General features: G+C 39.6%; 1 protein-coding gene across 1 annotated transcript in view; it reads right to left on the reverse strand.

Moving 5' to 3' along the window:
• Positions 1-232: 232 nt before the first annotated feature.
• The window catches only part of LOC122067988, a 33,336-nt gene continuing 11,104 nt past the window's right edge, over positions 233-22,464 (reverse strand). Inside the window, exons 3-9 of the mRNA XM_042631819.1 lie at positions 12,899-13,106; positions 12,233-12,812; positions 11,904-12,155; positions 11,612-11,803; positions 11,447-11,521; positions 8,805-11,342; positions 233-784 (exon numbers count right to left, since the gene is read on the reverse strand). Coding sequence (XP_042487753.1) covers positions 479-784; positions 8,805-11,342; positions 11,447-11,521; positions 11,612-11,803; positions 11,904-12,155; positions 12,233-12,812; positions 12,899-13,106 — 4,151 coding nt within the window. The 3' untranslated portion in view covers positions 233-478. The remainder of the gene's footprint in view (positions 785-8,804; positions 11,343-11,446; positions 11,522-11,611; positions 11,804-11,903; positions 12,156-12,232; positions 12,813-12,898; positions 13,107-22,464) is intronic.

Here is a 22,464-nt window from a genome sequence, read left to right on the forward strand (position 1 = left end):
AGAGAGTGGATAATTTTGCAAACGAAAACTCAGAAGTGAGTAATCCTGCAATTTTGACTTTTAATAATCAAGCAACAGTACAAGAAACCAGACAATCCATTGAAAACCATATGGTGGTCATTTTGGTTTGATCTGGTTCAACATAAAAGTAATCAAACAAACCCTAGCTAGCTAGAGAGAGAGAGAGAGAGAGAGAGAGAGAGAGAGAGAGAGAGAGAGAGAGAGAGAACACTTCTTTGGCCATATACTACTATTGTATGAAACTCACCAGGTAATACAGAATCGCTATCAAATACAATAAAATCTTATGCAGAACCTGAGATAGACCATATACTTTGTTTCCTACTTCCTACAATGATATATATTGAACTACAACAAAGGTTCTAACTTCCCCTTTCAAACCTCAGAAAACAAATCCGAACCATTCTGATATGACAATATATCAGCAAAAATTCAATCAGAATCAGTGCGCTGTGAATTATGACATCCACAACTCGTACATAGCACACAATTGATTCATCTCTGTTGATTTCAGAGACATTCTGTATAGCTCCTTCAACTTCCCAATATCTCCAGATCTACTATTTGTAGGGGCTGCCTGAGAAAGACAAGATTTGTTCGTACTTCCTGATCGTGCTACTGTCAACATCCTCTTCAGTAACAACTGCAACTGGCTCCACAGCTTGGCACAAACCTCGGAAAAGTTGCTGCTCAAAGAATCTGGGCCTGGTTCTCCAAATACATGGTGACCCTCGAGCAGGCGAGATAGAGCTGATTCCAGCATCTGGATCAAGGGCAACAATAGAGCCATTAGGGAGTTCCCCTCCAAGAATACACATAAACAAAGATTCATCACACCTCAGAAGAAAATTTGAAAAGTCAAAACTCCACCCCCCCCCCTTTTTTCTTGGATGTATATCCACAGATTTTACAAAGTTTACCATGTTATGTAAAATGCAATGCCAAACTATCCAATGTCCAAGAACCGAGAAATGCATTATATTTCGGATTCGGCTCGACTCCAACGACTGCCGCTCCAACGATCCTCCGAGTTTTTAGGGAGCGACATGTGGCACTTTTCTAATCCAAAAACCCTGAACAATCAACCCATTTGGTTGATTGAAATCACACAAGACCAACCCACAACACAAGTTACCCGATTCAAAAGGTTTCCTTCGACTTTCCATATCTGCTCTTTCCCTTTCGAATTCACAGAATTTTCTAAGAAACCCTAAAGCAGAGAAAAACAATCTTAAGGGGAGAAATCATTACAATTCTGTAGAAGAGAAAGAGGAGAAGAGTATGAAATCAAGGGAGTCACTAAGACTAAACCCTAAGTGGAGAAATCAGAGGAAAAAAAACCCTACGTGAGGAGATTGTTACAGTTCTGAAGAAGATAAAGAGGAGAAGGAGTGTGAAATAGAAGGCGAAGGAGGAAAAGGGGAATCAAATCATGATAGGGTTTCTCATTGTCTCATCTTTAAAATGACTTGGGAATGATCTAAGAAGAAAATAAGAGAGAGAGGATAAAGGGAATCATACCTGAGATAGAGAAAGAAAGGGTTGTAGAAACCCTTACCGCATAAGAGAGAGAGAGAGAGAGAGAGAGAGAGAGAGAAGAATAGGATAACAGAGAAAAAGTGACAGTGACGCCAGAAAATGATAGAGGAATAGGAGGTAACACAAGTGATCAATTCAAAAGAAAAAAAAAAACTCGCCACCCAAAGGAAATCCACCTAAGGGATAAGAGAACTCAAGAAGAACTATTTCTTCGCAAAGGCCAAAGGCTCAATTATGAATAAACTCCAAGTATATTCCATTTCATTCACTGATGTAGGCTTTATATGGATGAGCATGGAACAACCTTCCAAACATAAACAATTTCCAAAAATAAAACTAAGACTAATTGGAAAAAACAAACATGGGGAAAACAAACAACTATCCAATAAGAAAGGACCTTGGGAACCTTGAGAGGCATTCTTCATATCTTCAAGTGTCTAGAAACACAATGGTTGAAGTGCCCAAGAATTTCTAGAGCTGAATGTGGTTGAAAGTTGGACTAAAAAAAGATGAATTTTGAACTTCTAAGTGTCTGCAGTCATCCCGGACACACTTTACCAAAACGGCCATAACTTCTTCTAGAAAATAGCAAATGATGCACTGTTTTTTTTTTTGTTGGAAAATAGACTTCTAAATCTTTCCATCCATATATGGTACGACTTCTAGTTCCTTCTAAGCTGGTTCAGGTGTCTCCGTGAAGTTACCCCAAAATCCTGGACTGCAACTTTTATTTCTAGCTTCTATCCTTTGGCTTGGGCTTGTGGGCTTATTGGAATAGGTTGTTGACCCATTTGAAAATGCTCCTGCATCATACGCTTCTGTTGTGCATAAACTCGTCTCTGAGTTTTCCAGATTTTGTTCTTCATGATAGGGAGAAAGATCCATAACATTGAATGTTGTCGAGACAGCATAATCACTAGGGAGTTCAATTTTATAGGCATTTTCTCCAATCTTTTGTAACATCTTGAATGGACCATCAGCCCTAGGCTTAAACTTACCATGACATCCTCAAGGAAATCTTTCTTTCCGAAGATGGATCCATACCAAATCTCCTCCTTTAAAGGCAGTAGGCTTCCGATGCTTATTTGCTCTTTCTTGATACTTCTCATTATGTTTTATGATTTTCTCACGAACTTGCTCATGCAGCCTTTTGATGTAATTAGCTTGTTCCTCAGCATCTCCACTGAGATGTTGAGTGAAGGGAAGCAGAGCCAAGTCCAATGGACTTATAGGATTTCTACCATAAACAACCTCAAAGGGACTTTTTCCAGTTGTTTGGCTTGAAGAACGATTGTAAGAAAATTCAGCTAGAGCCAAAATAAGATCCCATTGGTGCAAGTGACTTCCAATTAAACTCCTCAAAAGATTTCCCAAGCTTCTATTTACAACTTCAGTTTGTCCATCGGTTTGAGGATGATGAGAAGAACTGCATTGAAGCGTTGTGCCAAGCTTCCTCCAAAGTGTGCGCCAAAAATGACTTATAAATTTGGAATCCCGATCAAAAGTGATTGTCTTAAGGATACCAATGAAGTCTCACAATCTCTTCAAAGTAAAGATTTGTTATATGAGTAGCATCAAGAGTCTTATTACATGGCACAAAACGTGCCATTTTAGAGAACCGATCAACAACCACCATGATAGAATTTTTATTCCTTTGGGTTCTAGGTAAACCAACCACAAAATTGAGGCTCACATCTTCCCAAGGAGCCATTGGCACTGGTAATGGAGTGTATAAGCCGGTATTTTGGGCATGACTTTTGGCAATCTGACAAGTTCTACATCGCTCCACATGTCTTTTAACATCTCTCTCCATATGAGGCCAATAGAAATTTTCTTTTACAAGAAAGAGAGTTTTATCTCTTCCAAAGTCTCCAGTTAGACCTCCACCATGGGCTTCATTGACAATGGCTTCCCTTAGAGAACATTTAGGAATGCATAAGCAATTGTTTTTTAAAATAAATCCATCTTGCACCAAAAATTGTTGAATGGGTCCCTTAGAACATGCTTTCCAAATATTTCCAAAGTCGGGATCATCATCATATAGTTCTTTGATCATGTCAAAGCCTAAGACTTTCACTTGCATTGTGGTAAGCAAGGAATGTCTTCTACTTAATGCATCTGCCACTTGATTAAGAACTCCAGATTTATGCTTGATAAGAAAAGTAAAGGCTTGAAGAAATTCTACCCACTTGGCATGCCGGTTGTTGAGCTTGTGTTGAGTATTAATATACTTCAAGGCTTCATGATCCGAAAAGAGAACAAAGTCCTTGAATAATAAATAATGCTGCCAATGATCCAAAGCTCTAACAATAGCATAAAACTCTTTATCATATGTGGAGTAGTTCTTGCGGGAATTATTTAATTTTTCACTAAAGAATCCAATAGGCTTTCCTTCTTGACTAAAAAACCGTACCAATTCCCACACTTGAAGCATCACAATCAACTTCAAAAACTTTATCAAAATTTGGGAGTGCAAGAATAGGAGCTTTAGTTACCTTCTTTTTAAGGGGTTCAAAGCTTGGTTGTACTTCTTTGGTCCACTTGAAATTGCCTCCTTTTAAGCATTCAGTGATAGGAGTGATGATAGTGCTGAAATTCTTGATGAAGCGCCGATAAAATGAGGCTAAACCATGAAAGCTCCGAATGTCATGTATAGACGTTGGGATAGGCCAACTTGTGATTGCCTCCACCTTGCTAGGATCCATTTTGATACCTTCACCGGAAATCACATAGCCTAGAAATATAAGGTTATTGGTAAAGAAGTGACACTTCTTTAAGTTGGCGTACAACTTGTGCTCCCTTAGGACCTCGAAAACTTGATGGAGATGCTCTAAGTGCTTCTCTTAGGTAGAGCTATAAATAAGAATGTCATCAAAATAAACAGCAAAGCGACCAATAAATGGTTTAAAGATGTGATTCATAAGCCGCATAAAGGTACTAGGAGCATTAGAAAGGCCGAAAGGCACAACCATCCATTCATAAAGGCCATCTCTTGTCTTGAAGGCGGTTTTCCACTCGTCTCCAGATCTCATTCGAATTTGATGGTATCCAATTCGAAGATCAATCTTTGAAAAGATATTCGCACCATGGAGCTGGTCAAGAAAATCATCAAGCGGGGGAATAGGAAATCGGTACTTGATGGTGATTTTGTTCACCGCTCTGCTATCAACGCACATACGCCAAGATCCATCCTTCTTTGGCACAAGAAGGGCAAGGACAGCACATGGACTTTTGCTTTCCCTAACCATTCCTCTAACCATAAGGTCATCTACTTGCCGTTGTAGCTCTTCATGCCCCTTTGGACTCATTCTATAGGCTGCCTTATTTGGAATGACAGCTCCCGAGACAAAATCTATACAATGTTGAATATCCCTTATGGGTGGAAAACCAGGTGGAAGTTCTTCCAGAGCAACATCCTTAAACTCTTGAAGAAAGGGTTGCACTTGAGAAGGGATGAAATAGTTTGCTTCATTTCCTTCTAACACCACAAAAGCATAAGCTACCTTTGATTCTTCTATGGCCTTATCAACTACAGATTTTGAGTAAATTATTTCCCTCCCATTTTGAAGGTTTAGGATTTCTCTCTACTTTGGATGGACCCAAAGTGACTTTAATTCCATCTTTCTTAAAAGTGTAAGTATTTTTGAACCCATCATGCTTAGTTTTTCTATCAAATTGCCAAGGCCTCCCAAGAAGTAAATGGCAAGCATCCATAGGGGCAACATCACACCATACTTCATCATTATATATTTTTCCAATGGAAAATTGAACAAGGCATCTTTTACCTCATTTCCTTTGCGAAACCATGAAAGCTAAGGTTGAGGATGCTTCTCCATCTTGAGTTGCAATTTCTCCACCATTGTTGTAGCTACTACATTTTCACAACTTCCTCCATCAATGATGACATTACACACTTTTCCATGAGAGGTGCATCTAGTGTGAAATATATTGTTACGTAGCCATGTCTCTTCTTCAATAGGAGCTGTATTTAAAATTCGACGAAGGATTAGAGACTCTCCTTGATCTCCATAAACAACTTCCTCTTCCTTTTATAATCTTTCATTAGAACTAGATGAGCTCACTCGTTCTTCTTCAAAATCTTCTTCAACTAAAGAAACAATCTTGCGATTTGGACAATCGGAAGCGATGTGTCCGAATCCTTGACACTTGAAACATTTTCGTGAATTAAAAGAAGTAGGACGGTTGGAACTTGATGCTTCAACATTCTTAGGGGGTGGCTTTGAAGGGCCCACCTTGGGTTTGAAAGTAGAAGCACTTCCACGGTTGGGATAACCTTCTTTGTTCCAAGATCGAGAGCCACTACCACGTGCTTCTTTAAGTTGTCACTCCACCTTGATTGCAAGTTGAAAAACATCATTATAAGTCCAATAAGGTTGTAATTGGACAACATTGCTAATTTTTGGTCGAAGTCCACCAAGATAACGTGCAATAGTTTCCTCCTCTGGTTCAGAGATGTCACAACACATCATGAGATGATCAAACTCTATTGTATACTTCTTCACGGACAACTCCTTTTGTCTGAAATTGTGAAACTTAAGGAACGCATCTTGATGGTAGTTCTCGGGTAAGAACTTCCTTTTTAGTTCTTTCTTCATTTTTTTCCCATGTTGCAATTTGACACCTCCCTTCACGAGCTCTTTGTTGCTTCAAGTGCTCCCACCAAATGGAAGCATATTTTTTCAATTTTATAGCAACTAGCTTCACCTTTCTATCATTAGGTATGTCTTTGTAATCAAAGACTCTTTGCACCGTATTTAGCCAATCCAATAACACTTCCGGTTGCATTTTCCCCTCAAATTCGGGAATATCCACATTTATAAAATTATCATGTTGGACTTAACAAGGTTCTTGATAATGACGTCGAGGGAAACCTCTTCTATTTGAGTCTTCACTTCGAGCACGACCAAAGGGGTTAACATCTTCTTCATTAAAAGAATCATGCTCTAAATCATAACGCAAATCATCATGTTCCAGAGATTCAAAGCGTTGCAAACGCTACTGCAATTGTTGCACTTGTCTCCTTAAGTCATCCATCTCCACGTCTCTTAAGTCTCTTCCTCGAGTTGTTGATGATTCAACGTTAGGTCCACGTCTTCGACGACCCACCATTAAACCTAAACTCTAATACCAACTTGACGCCAAAAAATGATAGAGGATTAGGAGGTAACACAACTGATCAATTCAAAAGATAAAAAGAACTCGCCACCCAAAGGAAATCCACTTAAGGGATAAGAGAACTCAAGAATAAATATTTCTTCTCAAAGGCCAAAGGCTCAAATTATAAATAAACTCCAAGTATGTTCCATTTCATTCAATGATGTAGGCTTTATATAGATGAGCATGGAACAACCTTCCAACCATAGGCAATTTCCAAAAATGAAACTAAGACTAATTGGAAAAAACAAACATGGGGAAGACAAACAACTATCCAATAGGAAAGGATCTTGGGGAACTTGAGAACCTTGAGAGGCATTCTTCACATCTTCAAGAGTCTAGAAACACAATGGTTGAAGTGCCCAAGAAGTTCTAGAGCTGAATGTGGATGAGCTGAATGTGGATGAAATTTGGACAAAAAAAAAAATGAATTTCGGACTTCTAAGTGGCTGCAGTCATCCCAGATACACTTTACCAAAATGGCCATAACTTCTTTTAGAAAATAGCAAATGATGCACCTTTTTTGTTTTTTTGGGAAAATAGACTTCTAGATATTTCCATCCATATATGGTACGACTTCTAGTTCCTTCTGAGTTGGTTCGGGTGTCTTCGTGAAGTTACCCCAAAATCCTGAACTACAACTTTTATTTTCAGCCTCTATCCTTTGACTTGGGCTTGTGGGCTTATTGGAATGGGTTGTTGGCCCATCTGAAAATGCCCATGCATCAGACAGAGAGTTGGGGTTTGATTTCTTCTTCCTGAGATGGTGATGGAGAGGGTTAAGTTGGTGATGACCTTGACCACAGAAGAAGAGAATGATGGAGGAAAAGGAGCTACGGCTATGGAGCTTGGGGAACTGAGGTCATAAGCCCTAATTTTTATAAGTTGCAGCGAGCAAACCTGCAGTAGCAGAACAGAGAACTGCTTGGAGTTTCATGCGTGCTTCAGAGTGGAGGAAACCTGGATCGGGTTTCAGCAGGTCTCGCCAGGTGCCAGCAAGAGGAGAGAGAGGAGAGATGGGTCGAATTACTCTCAGTTGTTGGATTCATTGCAGCACAGGTGTCACATTTGGAGGGGTCGTTGGATGCTCGTTGGAGACGAGCCCAATCCTTATATTTCAAGGAGAGTGTCCTTTGAGTGCAGTGGTAAGGAATGTTACTCATCTGAGAGATTAGAAAACCAAGTGTTAGAGCAAAGTTGACTAGGGAAGTTGTACCATGGAAGGATATGAATAACCTAGGCCTCACAACTAACATGAACTTTAACAGTCGAAAGTGGACCCCAATTAGTTGGGAAATGACTTAGTTGAGTTGAGCATATATTAAAAAACTCAAGTATCTGATGTAGCTCAAGAAATTGGCATTGCATCTCTAGGAGTGCATATGACAAACTTAACATGAATACATAAACTGCAGAGTGCCAGAGCATTTTAGGTCTGGACCAGATCAATCGGTCAGATACTCCATAACTAGCAACCATCCAGATTTTAGGTTCGGCGGGACATTATAAGTATTCAGCATTAATAGGGATATAGGGATTGTTTGAACCACAGGTAAATCGTTTGAACAAAAAATCCCATTTAAGCACACATTATAGTATAGCACTGTATAAGAATCTCCCAAATATCGCTCAGAATTCTGAATCTTAAGTGGTAACATTTTCTGATAGGGTGAGACCTTGATCCTTTCATGTTTAGTTCTGTAGACTGGGATTCACCGCTAATATACATGAATATGTGAAGTAACCCATGTTTTGGTTGAAAGTTCGACCATAACATTACAGACTTGATATAAATATCATAGTTCATACATGTTTCGTTTTTCTTGGTACACTGAAACTGCCTACGAAAAGAAATTTTAAACTATCCCAAGAATTACGAATTAAGACTATAAATTGCAATATTTCAATATCAACATATAGTTGTTGCTAAACTATTTCTGACATGAAAACTATCGACCTACCAGCAAAGATATTCAAACTTGTATTAAATAAAAGAGGATTATTTCCAATGACAGCTATTATCACAGACTGAATAAGTTTAGGAGATTATCCACAGATTGGATACATACCATGTTTGACTGGAAATAGTATGAGAGGCTCAATGAAAGAGCAGATCTTTCCATCAGAATAGTCACGTGCATCGTTGGATGTGTCTTTGGGCCATAAAAATCTATAGACTTCTGCCAGTTCCTTTCAGCCAAAGAAGCATACTGCTTAACCTTCTGAAGAATGCTCTCACTTCTAGATGGATTAATTTGCTTCTGATTCGAATCCAGAAATTTCAAACAACAGTCCCTGTGGTAGCAAGCAAGTTGAAAATATGCATAAGCTGCTTCCTGTTTGCGCAGTTCACCTAACGAATCATACATACACAAAGCTTCCCTAATGGCATCATTGGCTGAAATTTCACGCTTCCTCAGTTCTTTAGTTGGCCTCCTGTCACTGGGACTAACATAAACTATGGGCAGATCATCTGGTACTCCATTTTCATAAATTTCTGCAGAAATGTCTTCTCTAGCCAAGAGCATGCCAAGCCTGAGATATGTATGAGCAAACTGGGTATTTACTTCATCCCTTAAGCTGCTTGACACTGAACCAGCCCCCTCCCCAATAGCATTCAATTCTGCCCTTGCTGCACCATAATATCTTAGGGATGCACTGTATTCCTGTTTAGCAGCTGCCACAGCTTGGTTGCATGCACTCTTCCAGAGTGCATGTGTTCTCAGATTTTCCAATTTGAAAACCATTTCTTCAGCCAATGCTCTTCTTCCATGACCCAAATTACAATTTATCAATATAATATTGGTATGGTCAGAAACTTCATTGAATGCATTTATGGCATCAGCAAACGCAAGTTCAGCTTTGTCCAAGTTTTTGCTTTCAAGCCTACACCGACCAAGCTCATTGCACGCCCATCCTTTCTTTTTGAGAATTGATTGCAATTCAGATGAACTGGTGGGTATAGCTTTCCTAGCTGTATCATAACAGCTTATGGCAGATGAAAGATTATACTCTATATCTCCAACTACAGGACCCTCAAGAAATTTGAAAATTCCACCAGTTTTCTCCTTGGATGCTTCCCTAGGTCCAGAACCAGCTGCAGCTGTAGAGTCAGTATTGGGCATTCCTGAAGTACCCTTAGATTGTCCAGAATTACTAGCCACATAGGTCCCCCCTAACTCATCTGCTGCGTGCAAAGCCTGAATAAGTGTTTCTCCAGACTCACCACCTCTATCACTTGTGGGACATCCACCTTGAAAATCATTTCCAATTTCAGCTTTGGGGTGAACAAGGTCATCTTCTGAATATTTAAACAGTGAAGACAGAGAGTTCTTCAAATTAGATCTTTTACTCTGTTTTCTACCATAAGCTAATGGACGTGTAACTCCGCTACTGCTGCTTGCACTGTTACCACTGCTTGCCCTATCACTCTGGCAGCTGCAGTTAATCAAAGAACAAGTACTACAGTTCTGCTTATACTGTCCCAATTTCTTCTTTAGTCTTTTTACCTCCTTCAGAACTTCTGAAGACATCCTTAACTCACTATTACGAGCTTGTCCATCCGATTGCAAATAGATTTCTTTACCCCTTGTCATATGGTACTCAACATATACATCCCCAACAAGAGTCCACGCCTTAGCCCAGAATAGGTATGAGGAGGACAATTGTTCAGTAGTAAAACTATTATCAGAACAACCAGAATCTGAATTTGTTTTGTCATCTAGAAATGGTTTCGTCTTTCCACTTACACCGTTAAACTTTGAATGGGATGAGGAGCTAATAATTATAGAAGAGATAAATTGAGCATCCTCAAGATGTTGAGGCACTGATCCATAAACAGAACATGCTAATTCAACAACTTTTAGAGTTTGATTCAGTTGACCATTCTCTTTATAAGCTTCTCCGAGAGCCAAGTAAGACTCTCCAAGCAAAAGAACAAGTTTCCACAACTTATGGTCCATTTTAGATTTTGGAAGCCATTCTCTGATATCACAAACTTCAATACAGTCAGGATCACCACAAGCACATACAGTTAAGTGGACAGCGGAGGACCTATCTTGAGTTCTAATCCCATGATCCATAAGTTCCTCCTCTTCAGTGCTCTGCAATTGACGCTTCCACCTAAGAGACTTAATGGCTTGAGATACATGGTGTATTGCAGCCAATCTAGATGAGATTGGATCAGCAATGGTTTGAATAACATGTGAGTTAGTTGTAGGTCCCTGACAAATTACCAGGCTGTCCTCTTTTTCGGAATCCATAAGATCTCTACTCGTTTTTCCTTTTTCAGTGCTTTCTGAAGCAAGAATTTTCCCGGAAGCAGATACATTTGCTTCCAAATTAAGTTTTGGAGATGCCATCCCTGCTACCAACTCTTGAGCAATCTTTGCGTCATTAGTTGAAGGTATCTTTTCGGCACCTTGAGAGGACAACTTATCATGACCAATAGATCCAGCCACACTCAGAGAATAGTCTGAGGATTCACCTTCAGCATCAGTAACAGTAACTTCGGACTCCAGCGGAAGAGATTCAAGTGTTAAATCCAGCTCTTCATAACATTTCAAGATAAGCCTAGCAAATTGTTCGTGAGCAAATGCACGGACAACCTATTTCAGCATTAAACTCGTCAGCAGTGCAACATTTGGCTCAAAATTTATAAGAAACATAGAGAGAACAAAAAGTATATCAAGTTTCTGGAAAGCAACAATACCAGATGATCCTGCTTATCCAGGAACTCAAAACATTTTTTGAAAAGCCTCGCACACTTGGCCCTACCATTAGGAGTCTGCAGCAAAAACCATCTGTTACAATTAACAAATTGTTGCGGTATACAGCAGTAATGCAACTAAACCTGTAGAAATGCCAGGTTCCAAACCATTGAAAGTGATAGCCTATGGGCAACACGGGAAAGAAGAGTTCCCAATGAGAATAAGGAATCTCTTCTCCTTCTGTGCATTAGCGATGGCAGACCACTAGAACTATTATCATGAGCATCAGTTGAATGGTTCTCCGGAATAACAGAAAGATCAAAAAGGTGAATTACATCCTCTCCCGCACTCTTGTAGAGCTGAAAATAAGTCATAACCACAATCAGATGCGACACCATATTAAGAAGCAATCTAAATACAAGATTCAACTATGCGTAAATTGAGACCAAAAAACTGTACCCAGTAAGCACCAGGATCTTGCTTGCAGTTATCCTGGAGGAACCTGAACACTGAATGGCCATTTTGTTGGACAACATGAGGATTAAAAGCAGGTGTGCCATCCTCAGAGATGCCCTTGAGCAAGAATATATCATCTGTTTTCAGAAGCTCATACCCTTGAACAACACCATTTTGATGATAACAGATTGCTAATTCAGGCACACTTGCCATGACATTGTCAAGCCACGCTTCAAGCCAAGTTAATGGAGTGACCTGCCGAAATGAAGAAACATGACGGAAACAGAATATAAATCAAACCAATACAAAAGTTTCAGGTGGAAGTTACCAACCTGTCGTGCAACATCCCATAAGTGCAAGCTCACAGCAACATACTTCTCATTACTGAACAAAAGCAAATCACTGCCTAGAAGCATGCGGAAGTTATGAAACTGCCAAAACAAAGCCCTTAAGAAACCATCATTACCAATTCTCCGGTACTTATCAGACTCTTGAACAATGCATCTGGGCTTTTCACCGACTTGAGATGTTTTCTCTACAGCATCACGCCTGTTATTTCTCTTGTTCCGCTTACTGGCCCAAACAAAGTCATCTGGATTAACATTAGAATACTTCGTACAGTGTCTTAATCTGGCCTTTTGACAACCATCTGCACTCTGACCAAGATATTGAGAGCCATCACTTTGAGCAGGACTGTCGGAAGATACAAAAGAACCCTTCCTGGATTCATATTGTCCGGGTAAAATGGTTGAATCTGCTTGCTCTTCTGATGGAACATTCTTAGACGGTGGACAATCACAAGCCTCGACCCTGACTGAATGCATGGCAAAATTCAAGAATAGAGATTGATCTGCACACTTCGCTTGGTTGTTATGTCTTCTAACCAATTTTTCTCCCTCTTCAACATCAGGTCTGCACTTTAAGAAAATCCAAACAGCTCAGGAATGGCATTTACAATTACAATCATCTAAACAAAGCATCAAAATTCAAGAGCCTACCCTGTATTCAGAACAAGAGTCTGTCCAATACGATGAACTGCAATAGATAACTGAGCCTTGGAATAGGGCATCTTAAAGATCTGTTTCACAATGTCAGCTGGAGCAACCACATCTATTTCATCTCCATATTCTGCCAGACCAGATACAGCAAGTGCCTCACATTTCCTAGCAAGATTTTGACTGACAGGTCCAGTATCCCAGTGTAAATCTGACAAGTTCAAGCCAACAATTATCCTTGATGTCAGAATACTACCCGAAAACAAATAGAAGATTGGTTATATTATGCAAATTGCAACGTGTAACAGAAAAAACAAAAAGCATTCATAAGGAAGGTCGTGCAATTGTAGCAAGTACATTTATGCAAAATAACGTAAATAATTCCATAGTCACTAACAAATCACCTCTAATTTAGGACCTGTTGAGCAAAGCTGAGATCAAACCCGAGCAAGAACATAAAAAAGGAAGGAAGAAAAGAAACCGATCGGGAATAGAGGAGGGAAGAGATTTATATAGGGGTCCTTAGTATAGAGCTTACAAGGATTCGATTGTTTGAAGTTGTGTTGGGACTCTTCGGTCTGAATACTAGAGTTTGACACATTACAGATTTTCAGCAGTACTGGAAATCAGTTCAGTTGGAAGTCATGGAAGTCTTTTCACAAGATGTCATTCCTTTTTGGAGCCCTAATTGTGTCAGACCTCATTTTTAATACTTCATCCCCAATAGGAAGAGTCAGCTTTGAGCTAAACCTATCCCTTTAGATTTTTCAAGCGACTCAAGCCTAGTTTCTTCAAATAAAACTTCAACTAATTTTGTTAAAGATGTCAAAGGATCTACCAGTGTTTTATACTGCCAGTCCCAATCCCTGATAAAGGAGGGTCGGTGCATTAGGTCAGCAGCTGACAGCTGTCACTATAAGAACATTGGCCAAACCCTTGTGCATGGATCCTAGAACTTTATATTTCAGACCTTATGTAAAAACTCCCCGGAAGCAACACACTGCATTATAACCCAGGTGTAGTGAATAGTAAGCAAGCGTTATCTAAGGCATGTCCTGCGAGCGATGCACTGCTTCCCCAGTCGCAGTGACAACTGGGCAAAGGTTCTTGTACCATGGACAAGTGCAAGCAAAGAAGCTTTTGCATGTGAAGGTTGAAAATAATATAAGTGGGGTGGGAACAGTAGTAGATAAAAAGGGTGATGAGGGGCCAACTGATGCGGATCCGGATTCCAAGGACCGAAATCGGATCGCTTATGGCCCACAAGAATGACCAAAATCTCAAATTTAATGGTTGAAGGGTATTCTTGTAATTTCAGAAACAAGCAGGGCCTTAGAAATAATTATAAGGTAGATGGGGTAGTTCTAGAACTAAAAATTTAATACAAAGGCTTATTCTGAATTTTACCAAAGAGAAAAGGGGTAATGGAATATAACTTTTGGGAACAAGGGCTTAATTGTAATAACAGGAAAAATTCTTTTAAAATAAAAGAAACTTGTTCTTCTTCTTCTTCTTGTCGTGAGAACCAGAAACCAGCGGACAGAAAAAAAATTCCGATCGGTAGAACTCCTTCGATAGGGCTTGGTTGGACCTGAAATTCGAAACGAAGCTTCTCAGGATAAGGCTCTATTGATCCCACAAGATAAGCACCTGGATTTTCAAGCTGGGAGGCTGCGGGAATGACCAGAAGTAGAACCTGGCGGTAGAACAGAGTCAGTCTCAGTTGCAGGTATGATAACAGATGGTAAAGGGACTTTTCGGCAGCTGAAGTCTGATGATTTGTGTCGCCTAGGAGAGGGCTTCCTGCGATCAAATCCTTGGCCCAAACAACTCACATATAAAGGAGCTCGAAACACCTCAGTAGGGCAGCAACTGTCGCCCAGAACAGGGGCTGGGAAAGAGAACCAGCTAGAAGAAGAATGGAAGAAGAAAATGAACAGCAGGAGAAGAAGAACAGAGGGAAAAGAAAAGACAGTCAGGGGAAGGGGAAGAAGAAAACAGTTCAGAAGAGAGAGAAAGGGAAACCACCCATGGCAGCCATCGTTTCCAACCAAAACATAAATTCTCAAATTCATTCAAAAATCTCCACTGAGTTCTCCATTACAGGGCTATTTAAAGAAAAATAATAACATAATTTTGGAAGCTAATTAAAAATGGAAACTAAACCTAGATAGCAACTAAATAAAAATCAAATCTAAAGATAGCAACTACTTCCATCGTGCAACTGCATCACCAACAGGGGAAAAGAAGAATCAGAGTAGCAGGGGGGGCAAAGAGGGGAAACTCACACCACACACTCAGGTAGAGCACAACCAATCTTTCATTCAACTTCAAATCTGAGTTCTCTATTGGTTGCAGGCATGTTAGAGGGGAAAAAAAAGACATAAAGGCTCCTTTTGGTTGCAATGGAAATTTAAAGGGAAGGGAAGCGAAATTTTCATGCTTTAAAAAGAAGTGTTTATAATCATTACTCCATATAATTGTATAAACTACTTAATTTTTTTAACCATATTTAATAATGATATATTTTACATGTAATTTTTATTTTACTTATTATAGCAAAGGATTTTGGATGCAAAGTAAAGTGAAATTTTATAACCAAATATGTAATGATTTGAAATTAATGTTAAAAGTCACATGGGTAATGATTACATATATTTCCATTTTAAGTATGAAAATTTCACTTCCCTTCCCCTTAATTCCCCTTACAACCAAACATAGCCAAAAGGAAATCAACTGAAATAGAAATTAACCTAATAAGATGATAGGTCCTAACAAGAAACTAGTTCAAAAGGAAACCACACAAACTGACTAACTCCTACTAACACTTCTAAGTTCCTAATTCTATGAAGACACAAAATAAAAAACAAATAACCTCCTAAATATATCACTTCCAACCCTTACCAAGACACTAGGTTGGACCGGTTCTTCTTGGCTCTTGGTTTCCAAAGCCGGTCATGTTGGTCCAACCAGGCAAGTACAATGGTATCTGCATCAACTCTCCTACTCTAAAAAGAACCCAACTCCGTTGAGTTAATAAAAGGACCAAGGAGACCATCCAAAGGAACACGCTGAATGAAGAATGATCCCACCATATTTTTTAGCTTAATTTTAGGAAGAACTTTGCCAGGATGAAACTTCAGAGTCTTGTTGTCGTACTTGAAAACATAGGTGTTGGCATAGCCACAATGCTGAACATTCTTGTCAAATAACCACGGTCAACCAAGAAGAATATGACACACCTTCAGAGGGAGGAAGTCACGTTGGACTGTATCCTTAAATCCACCATTAGAATATGTCATCAAACAATTATCCGACCTTGTAGGGAGTTGGATGTGGCTTTGTCTTCAATCCCAGCTTACGAATAGTGCCTTTAGAGACAACGGTAGTGTAACTACCTCCATCAATGACCAAGGTTAACAGTTGGTCATTACACTTCACACGGTCCAGAAAATACTACAATGGCGCCAATCTTCATCTCCAGTGACTTTCTGAGTGGTCAACACATGACGAATGACATAAAAGGATGTGGATCCTCATCACTGGGAGAGTTAATGGACTTCACCTGATGCATGCTCTTCCCTTAAATCAACTGTCAGCACCAAGTTGCTTTTTCAATAATATAAGGTATAGGAGAATCCTTATCAATAAAAGCAACCATTCCACCGGGACATTGACCACTAGTATGTCCAAATCCATTACACGAGTAGCACTGAACTATAAACTGTCGCCTTTGAAGGTTTATCTAAACCATGCCGAGGGGGTTAAATGTGGACGAGTAGGCCGTGAAGATGACATTTCAAAAGTATGTCGAGGTAGAGACTATGGCCAGCTTGATCGTGAAGATGCCATAGATGAAGCACTGGCCTGTGGTCCGCTGAATGATTTTTCCTAGGGAGATGATTGTGGCTGAATAGAACTAGGACCCCTAGGACAAGTATTTGTAAATGGCCTTCGATTGTATGGGTGTTTCAAACTTTTCTCAACCTGATACGCTACTTGTACGGCATCTTCCATTGTAGGCAATCGACTAGATGCAAGGGCAAAACTAATTCAAGGGTGCAAACCATTGTGGAATTGTGCCACCAATATTTCATCTCACTCAAAGTCAGAACGAGTGGCAAAATAATAAAATTTAGCAACATACTCTTCAGCAGTCATATTTTCCTGTTTTAATTGTGCAAACCTAAGATGCATCCGCTGCTTGTAATCAGGAGGCAAGAATCTTTGGTTCATTACTTCATGCATCTCAACCCAAGTAGTGACTAATCTCATGCCTTAGGTTCAAATCTATTGTTGCTTAACCCACTTGACTCAGGCCGTGTCTTTTAGTTTAACCTCTGCAAATAAGGCAGGTCTCAATCAATCCGTACCATCTAAAGAATGTCTCCAAGCTGTGAATCCAGTCAAGAAACAATTTTGGATTGTTATCTCCAAAAAAATCAAGGACATTCAATCTTGTTACTCTTTCCACTTCATCATCATATCAACCAATTCCATATGGTAATGGTGTATAATGTGGTGGTGGTGGTAGTGACGGATCCTGTGAGGTGAGTTGGAATATAGAGATATTGGGGTTAAAGCAGAGGAAGATGAAAAGAATAGAGGAAGAACGAAGAGGGAAAGAAGTTGAGAGAGGAAAGTAATGGAAGAGTGCAAATCGTGAGTGAGCTATTTGCTCTTCCCACCTATATTAGGGTTAAGATAATATCTTAGGGAAATTCCATATTATAAAAACAGTTCCTAAAGTACCCTGATTACATAAACTCTAACACTCCCCCTCAAGCTAGAGAATAAATGTCATACATTTCCACCTTACATAAGAAGGCATTGAACTGATGAGAGGGATGAGACCTTGAAGATGTCTTCCAACTGATCACTTGTCTTCACAAAAGGTGTGCAAATGTTGCCAGGGTCAATTTTCTCTTTGATGAAATGCCAGTCCATTTCAATGTACTTTGTTCTATAATGTTGCATTGGGTTATAAGCAATGCTTATAGCCGCTTTGTTGTCATAGTAAAGACGCATAAGTCCTTCGGTGTCACGTCCTAACTCAAGAACCAACCGACGCAACCTAATGAGCTCACAAACTCCATGAGCCATTGCCCTGTACTCAACCTCTGCACTAGATCTAGCTACAACAGGTTGTTTCTAAATGGAGAGGAGATTATTATAAGGGGAGATCTAAATGGACATGTTGGAAGAGATGGCAGACACTATGAAAGAATTCATAGGATCTGGTTTCGAAGATAAATAACGAATGTGACAGAGAGGGTAATATCTCATAGAGAATTAAAATGGGATGGATGAAGTGGAGAGATGCATCTGGAGTCCTATATGATCGACGTATCCCTTTAAGCTCAAGAGAAAATTCTATAGAACTGTTGTATGTCCAACTATGATGTATGGGGCGAAATGTTGGGTAGTCAATAAGAATCATATTGAGAAACTATGCATAGCTGACATGAGGATGTTAAGATAGATGTGCGGTAAAACTAAGAAAGATAAAGTAAGGAATGAGCATATTAGAGCTTTTTCGAGAGTGGCTCCGATCAACGACAATCACAATAAAAGTCGTTTGAGATGGTATCATCATGTGCAAAGGAAGCCTAAGGACACCCCAGTAAGGAGTGATCGGATTCAGATTGAAGCAGACAAAAGAGCTAGGGGTAGGCCTAAAATGACCATAGAAAAAGGGGTGATGAATGATATGAATAGCCATAGTCTTGTTCCCACAATGAACTTCAATAGAACCTATTGGAGAGCAAGTATACATGTAACTGACCCCATTTAGCTGAGATTTTCCTAACTTCTGGGTTTTGCCTCTTTCCTCTTTACTCTCATATTTCTTTTCTTTTCTCTCATCTTTCCATCTCTTTCCCCCTCCTTCACTCATGTTTGGACTTTTCAATTTTGTTTTGTATGGATCAATGTAGCCGACCCCATTAAAAGTTGGGATAAGGCTTAGTTTGTTGTTGTTGGTTTCAAAGATAGGACTGAGGAGACTTCGGTTTTCGAATTTGTCAACTAATCAATAGTAAACAAATGCTTTGAAAAGACAAAACATTTAGTAACTTCCAAAAGTGCGAAAGGAAAAAAAAAAGTCCAAATGAATTTTCTTTCTAACTAAAAGGAACGATAGGTTATATAAAGATTTCTTTCTGGTTCTTGTTCCTAAACTAGTAACTTCTGTTTAACCATAGTTAATTAATAAAGATTTCTTTCTGGTTCTAGTTCCTAAACTAGTAACTTCTGTTTAACCATAGTTAATTAATAATCTCACTGTTTCTAAACCTGAAAAAGCTAGTGTACCTAACTCTTTAGTTCCAGTTTAGTATAGTATTTACTAATTTCATTCCCTCTACTTTCTACCCTGAAAAAGCTGTTTGTAGCTACTCCCAAATCGGATTTGGCCTTCTGTTTCTGCTGTCAGTATCTATTATTTCTCAATTTCCTAAAACTGATTTGACAAGGCCAGATCTCCTGATCCAGCCATTGGTGAAATAAGATAAGGCGGTCTCTTAATGGCACAAACTACCTTTCCTCCTTGTGCCTCCAGTTCTGGTTTCTTAAGCCAACAATTCTCGACATTGCAGGAATCTCTATTTCACCAATTCCACATTAATCATCACACCGTCTAGCTATTCCCTGCTGCTAGTTTTCCATTGTACATATATATACACTGATGTGTTTGACCCATCCATCAATACACAGAATTGAGATGCGTTGGATGGGGGAATGACTTGTGTCTAATATGACACCAGCCCTCTATATTTATAATAACCGAGAGAAAGTTCTATAATATTACAAGGACCATTAAACACCTTAAGGACCTAAGGACCCGTTTGGAATCTGACATTTTCCCTAAAACTCATTATTACAAAACTCCCCCTCAAGCTGGTGCATAGATATCACATATGCCCAACTTGCAGATAATAGGATGAAACATCTTACCACTAAGACGTTTAATAAATACATCAGCAAGTTGTTCACTACTGGGAACAAAAAGCACAGTGATAACATTGCTGTCTTTTGTGACAGCAAATCTGCCATTAACATTGCTCACAACCTTATATCTCAATCAGAAGATCGAACCAAGCATGTGGAGATCAATCGACACTTTATCAAAGAGAAGCTAGATATGGCAGGGACAACCAAATCTGTGAGAAGACCATGAAGCCATAGGAGCTCACAAATGCCTTGAGCCATAGCACGAGACTCTACTTCAGCACTTAAACGAGCAACCACAGCTTGCTACTTGCTTCACCATGTAACAAGGTTAACACCAACAAAGGTGCAATAACCAGCAGTAGACCTACAATCATCAGGGGAACCTGCCCAATCAACATCCGTGAAGGCCTCCACCCTATGTCCGTCTCAGAAAGAAAATCAGACACATACTTCTGCTAAGACAAGTAGATCCCACGAGAAGACCTAGTAACTTCAATACCAAGGAAGTAACGAAGTTATCCTAGATCTATAATCTCGAATTCCTCATCCAAGTACCTCTTAAGGTAAGAGATATCTGCCAGATCATCACCAATAACAACAAATATCATCTACATAGACTATTAGGATAGCAATCTTCCCACGAGATCTTTTTATGAACAGAGTGTGGTCAACCTTTCTTTGAGAGCAGCCTATAGCAATCATAGCCTTTTGTAAACATCTAAACCAAGAGCAAGGGGATTGCTTTAGCCCATACAATGCACGCTTTAGCTAGCATACCTTTTGGAGCAAGTGAACTCAGAAGGAATGTCCATATGCACTTCCTCTTCAAGTTACCCACATCTAGCTGCTGGAAATCCCAATCTAAGTTGGTTGCACAAGCTATGATAACACGGATTGTGTTCATCTTAGAAACTAAAGCAAAATTCTCCTGGTAGTCAATCCCATAAACCTGAGTGAAGTCCTTGGCAACAAGTCTAGCCTTGTACCGATCCACTACACATTAGCCTTCTATTTCACTATGAACACACACTTACAACCCACTGCCTTCTTCAATGAGGGAAGACACACTAGATCCCATGTGTCATTCTTCTTTTGAGCCTTCATCCCTTCAACCATAGGTACCTGCCATTGTAGTCTGCACTCGCTTCCTTCTAGACATGGGGAATGAACACAGAGGATAGAGAAAACACAAAACTATAATAGGAAGGAGAAAGCGAGTCATACGAAATAGTTTTGGCAATAAGATGTAAAGTACAAGACCTAGTGCATTTATGTACAGCAATAGGCAACTCAAAAGACGAATGAATATAAGGAGAAGGAGAAGGAGAATTACCTAGATCCAAGGGGATAAGATTAGGCTCGAGAGGAGACAACTAGTATGGTAGGGTAGATGCTGGATGTGTAGCGGTCTAAGCCTACTATCTGCAACTGTAAGCACGTATCTCTAGCCGAGGCGAAGCAGGATTGTCACTCTCCCCCTAAAACTGGATACTGGTAGGGATAGCAAGTTCAAGAGGCAGCACATCTTCCACAATGGAAGGAGACTCTCCCTAAAGAGGTGCCACAATATAGTATGATGCAGATTCGTGAAACACAACATCCATAATCACAAACTAACGCCGAGTAGGAGGATGAAAACATCAATAGCCTTTTCGAGTAAGAAGATACATCAGAAAAATACACCAAAGACCATGAAGATCAAACTTTCTATGAGGATGATGATCGCAAGCATAGCAGACACTGCCGAACACCTTGGGAGGAACAGGAAAAGCAGATGAACCCTAGAAAAGATCCATATGGAAGAGGAAGGAATGAACCCAAGAGGACATTCAGTTGATTAAAATGACAACAATGAGAATCGTGTCACTCCAGTACTAGGGAGGAACATGCATCTCAAACATAAGAGAGAGTGCTACCTAACAAAAGTGGCGATTCTTCTGCTTAGCAACCTCATTTTGTGCCAAGGTATCTACACAGCTAGTCTAATAGATCATCCCATGAGTGGAAAGGTAAGACTGAAAGGAGCCTTCAAAGTATTCACAACCATTATGATGCAGTTGGACGATTGATTTAGGGAAAAAATCAGCTTTTGATTTGACTTCCTTTTATTTTAGAAGCAATTTCTGCTGGTATTAGTTAGCTTATAATTTTATATTAGTTTCCATTTTAAATTAGTTACCATTTTGATACTTTGAGTTTTCTTTTATAAGCCATGTAATTCACTAGTAAGAGAGACTTGAGATTTCGAAGAAATTGAATGACAGATTATTGCTTGGCTGAAACCATGGATGCCTTGAGCTTCATATCCTTCTTACTCCCTTGATCTCCTTTCTTTTCCCACCATTCTCTTCCATCTCTTCTCCTTCCTGTCATCCCTACTTTTCTCCCACTTTTTATTACCCTTTTATTTTCGTTGGTTACTGTTTTCCTGTCTCTACTGAGCGGTAAAACCATCAGACAAAAGGGAGCTTGATGACCCCTATTATGTGACCGATTGAATCAGAGGTTTGGGTCAAAGGAAGCTGCCATGGAGGCGACTCAAATCCAATAACATTAACCCCAAAGCTTTGTTCCTGTTGTGTGAGTCAATTGATTGCAGATCTGGTCTCTGTTTATCG

This window comes from Macadamia integrifolia, chromosome 2 (assembly GCF_013358625.1).
Source record: "Macadamia integrifolia cultivar HAES 741 chromosome 2, SCU_Mint_v3, whole genome shotgun sequence".
NCBI classification, from domain to species: Eukaryota; Viridiplantae; Streptophyta; class Magnoliopsida; order Proteales; family Proteaceae; genus Macadamia; species Macadamia integrifolia.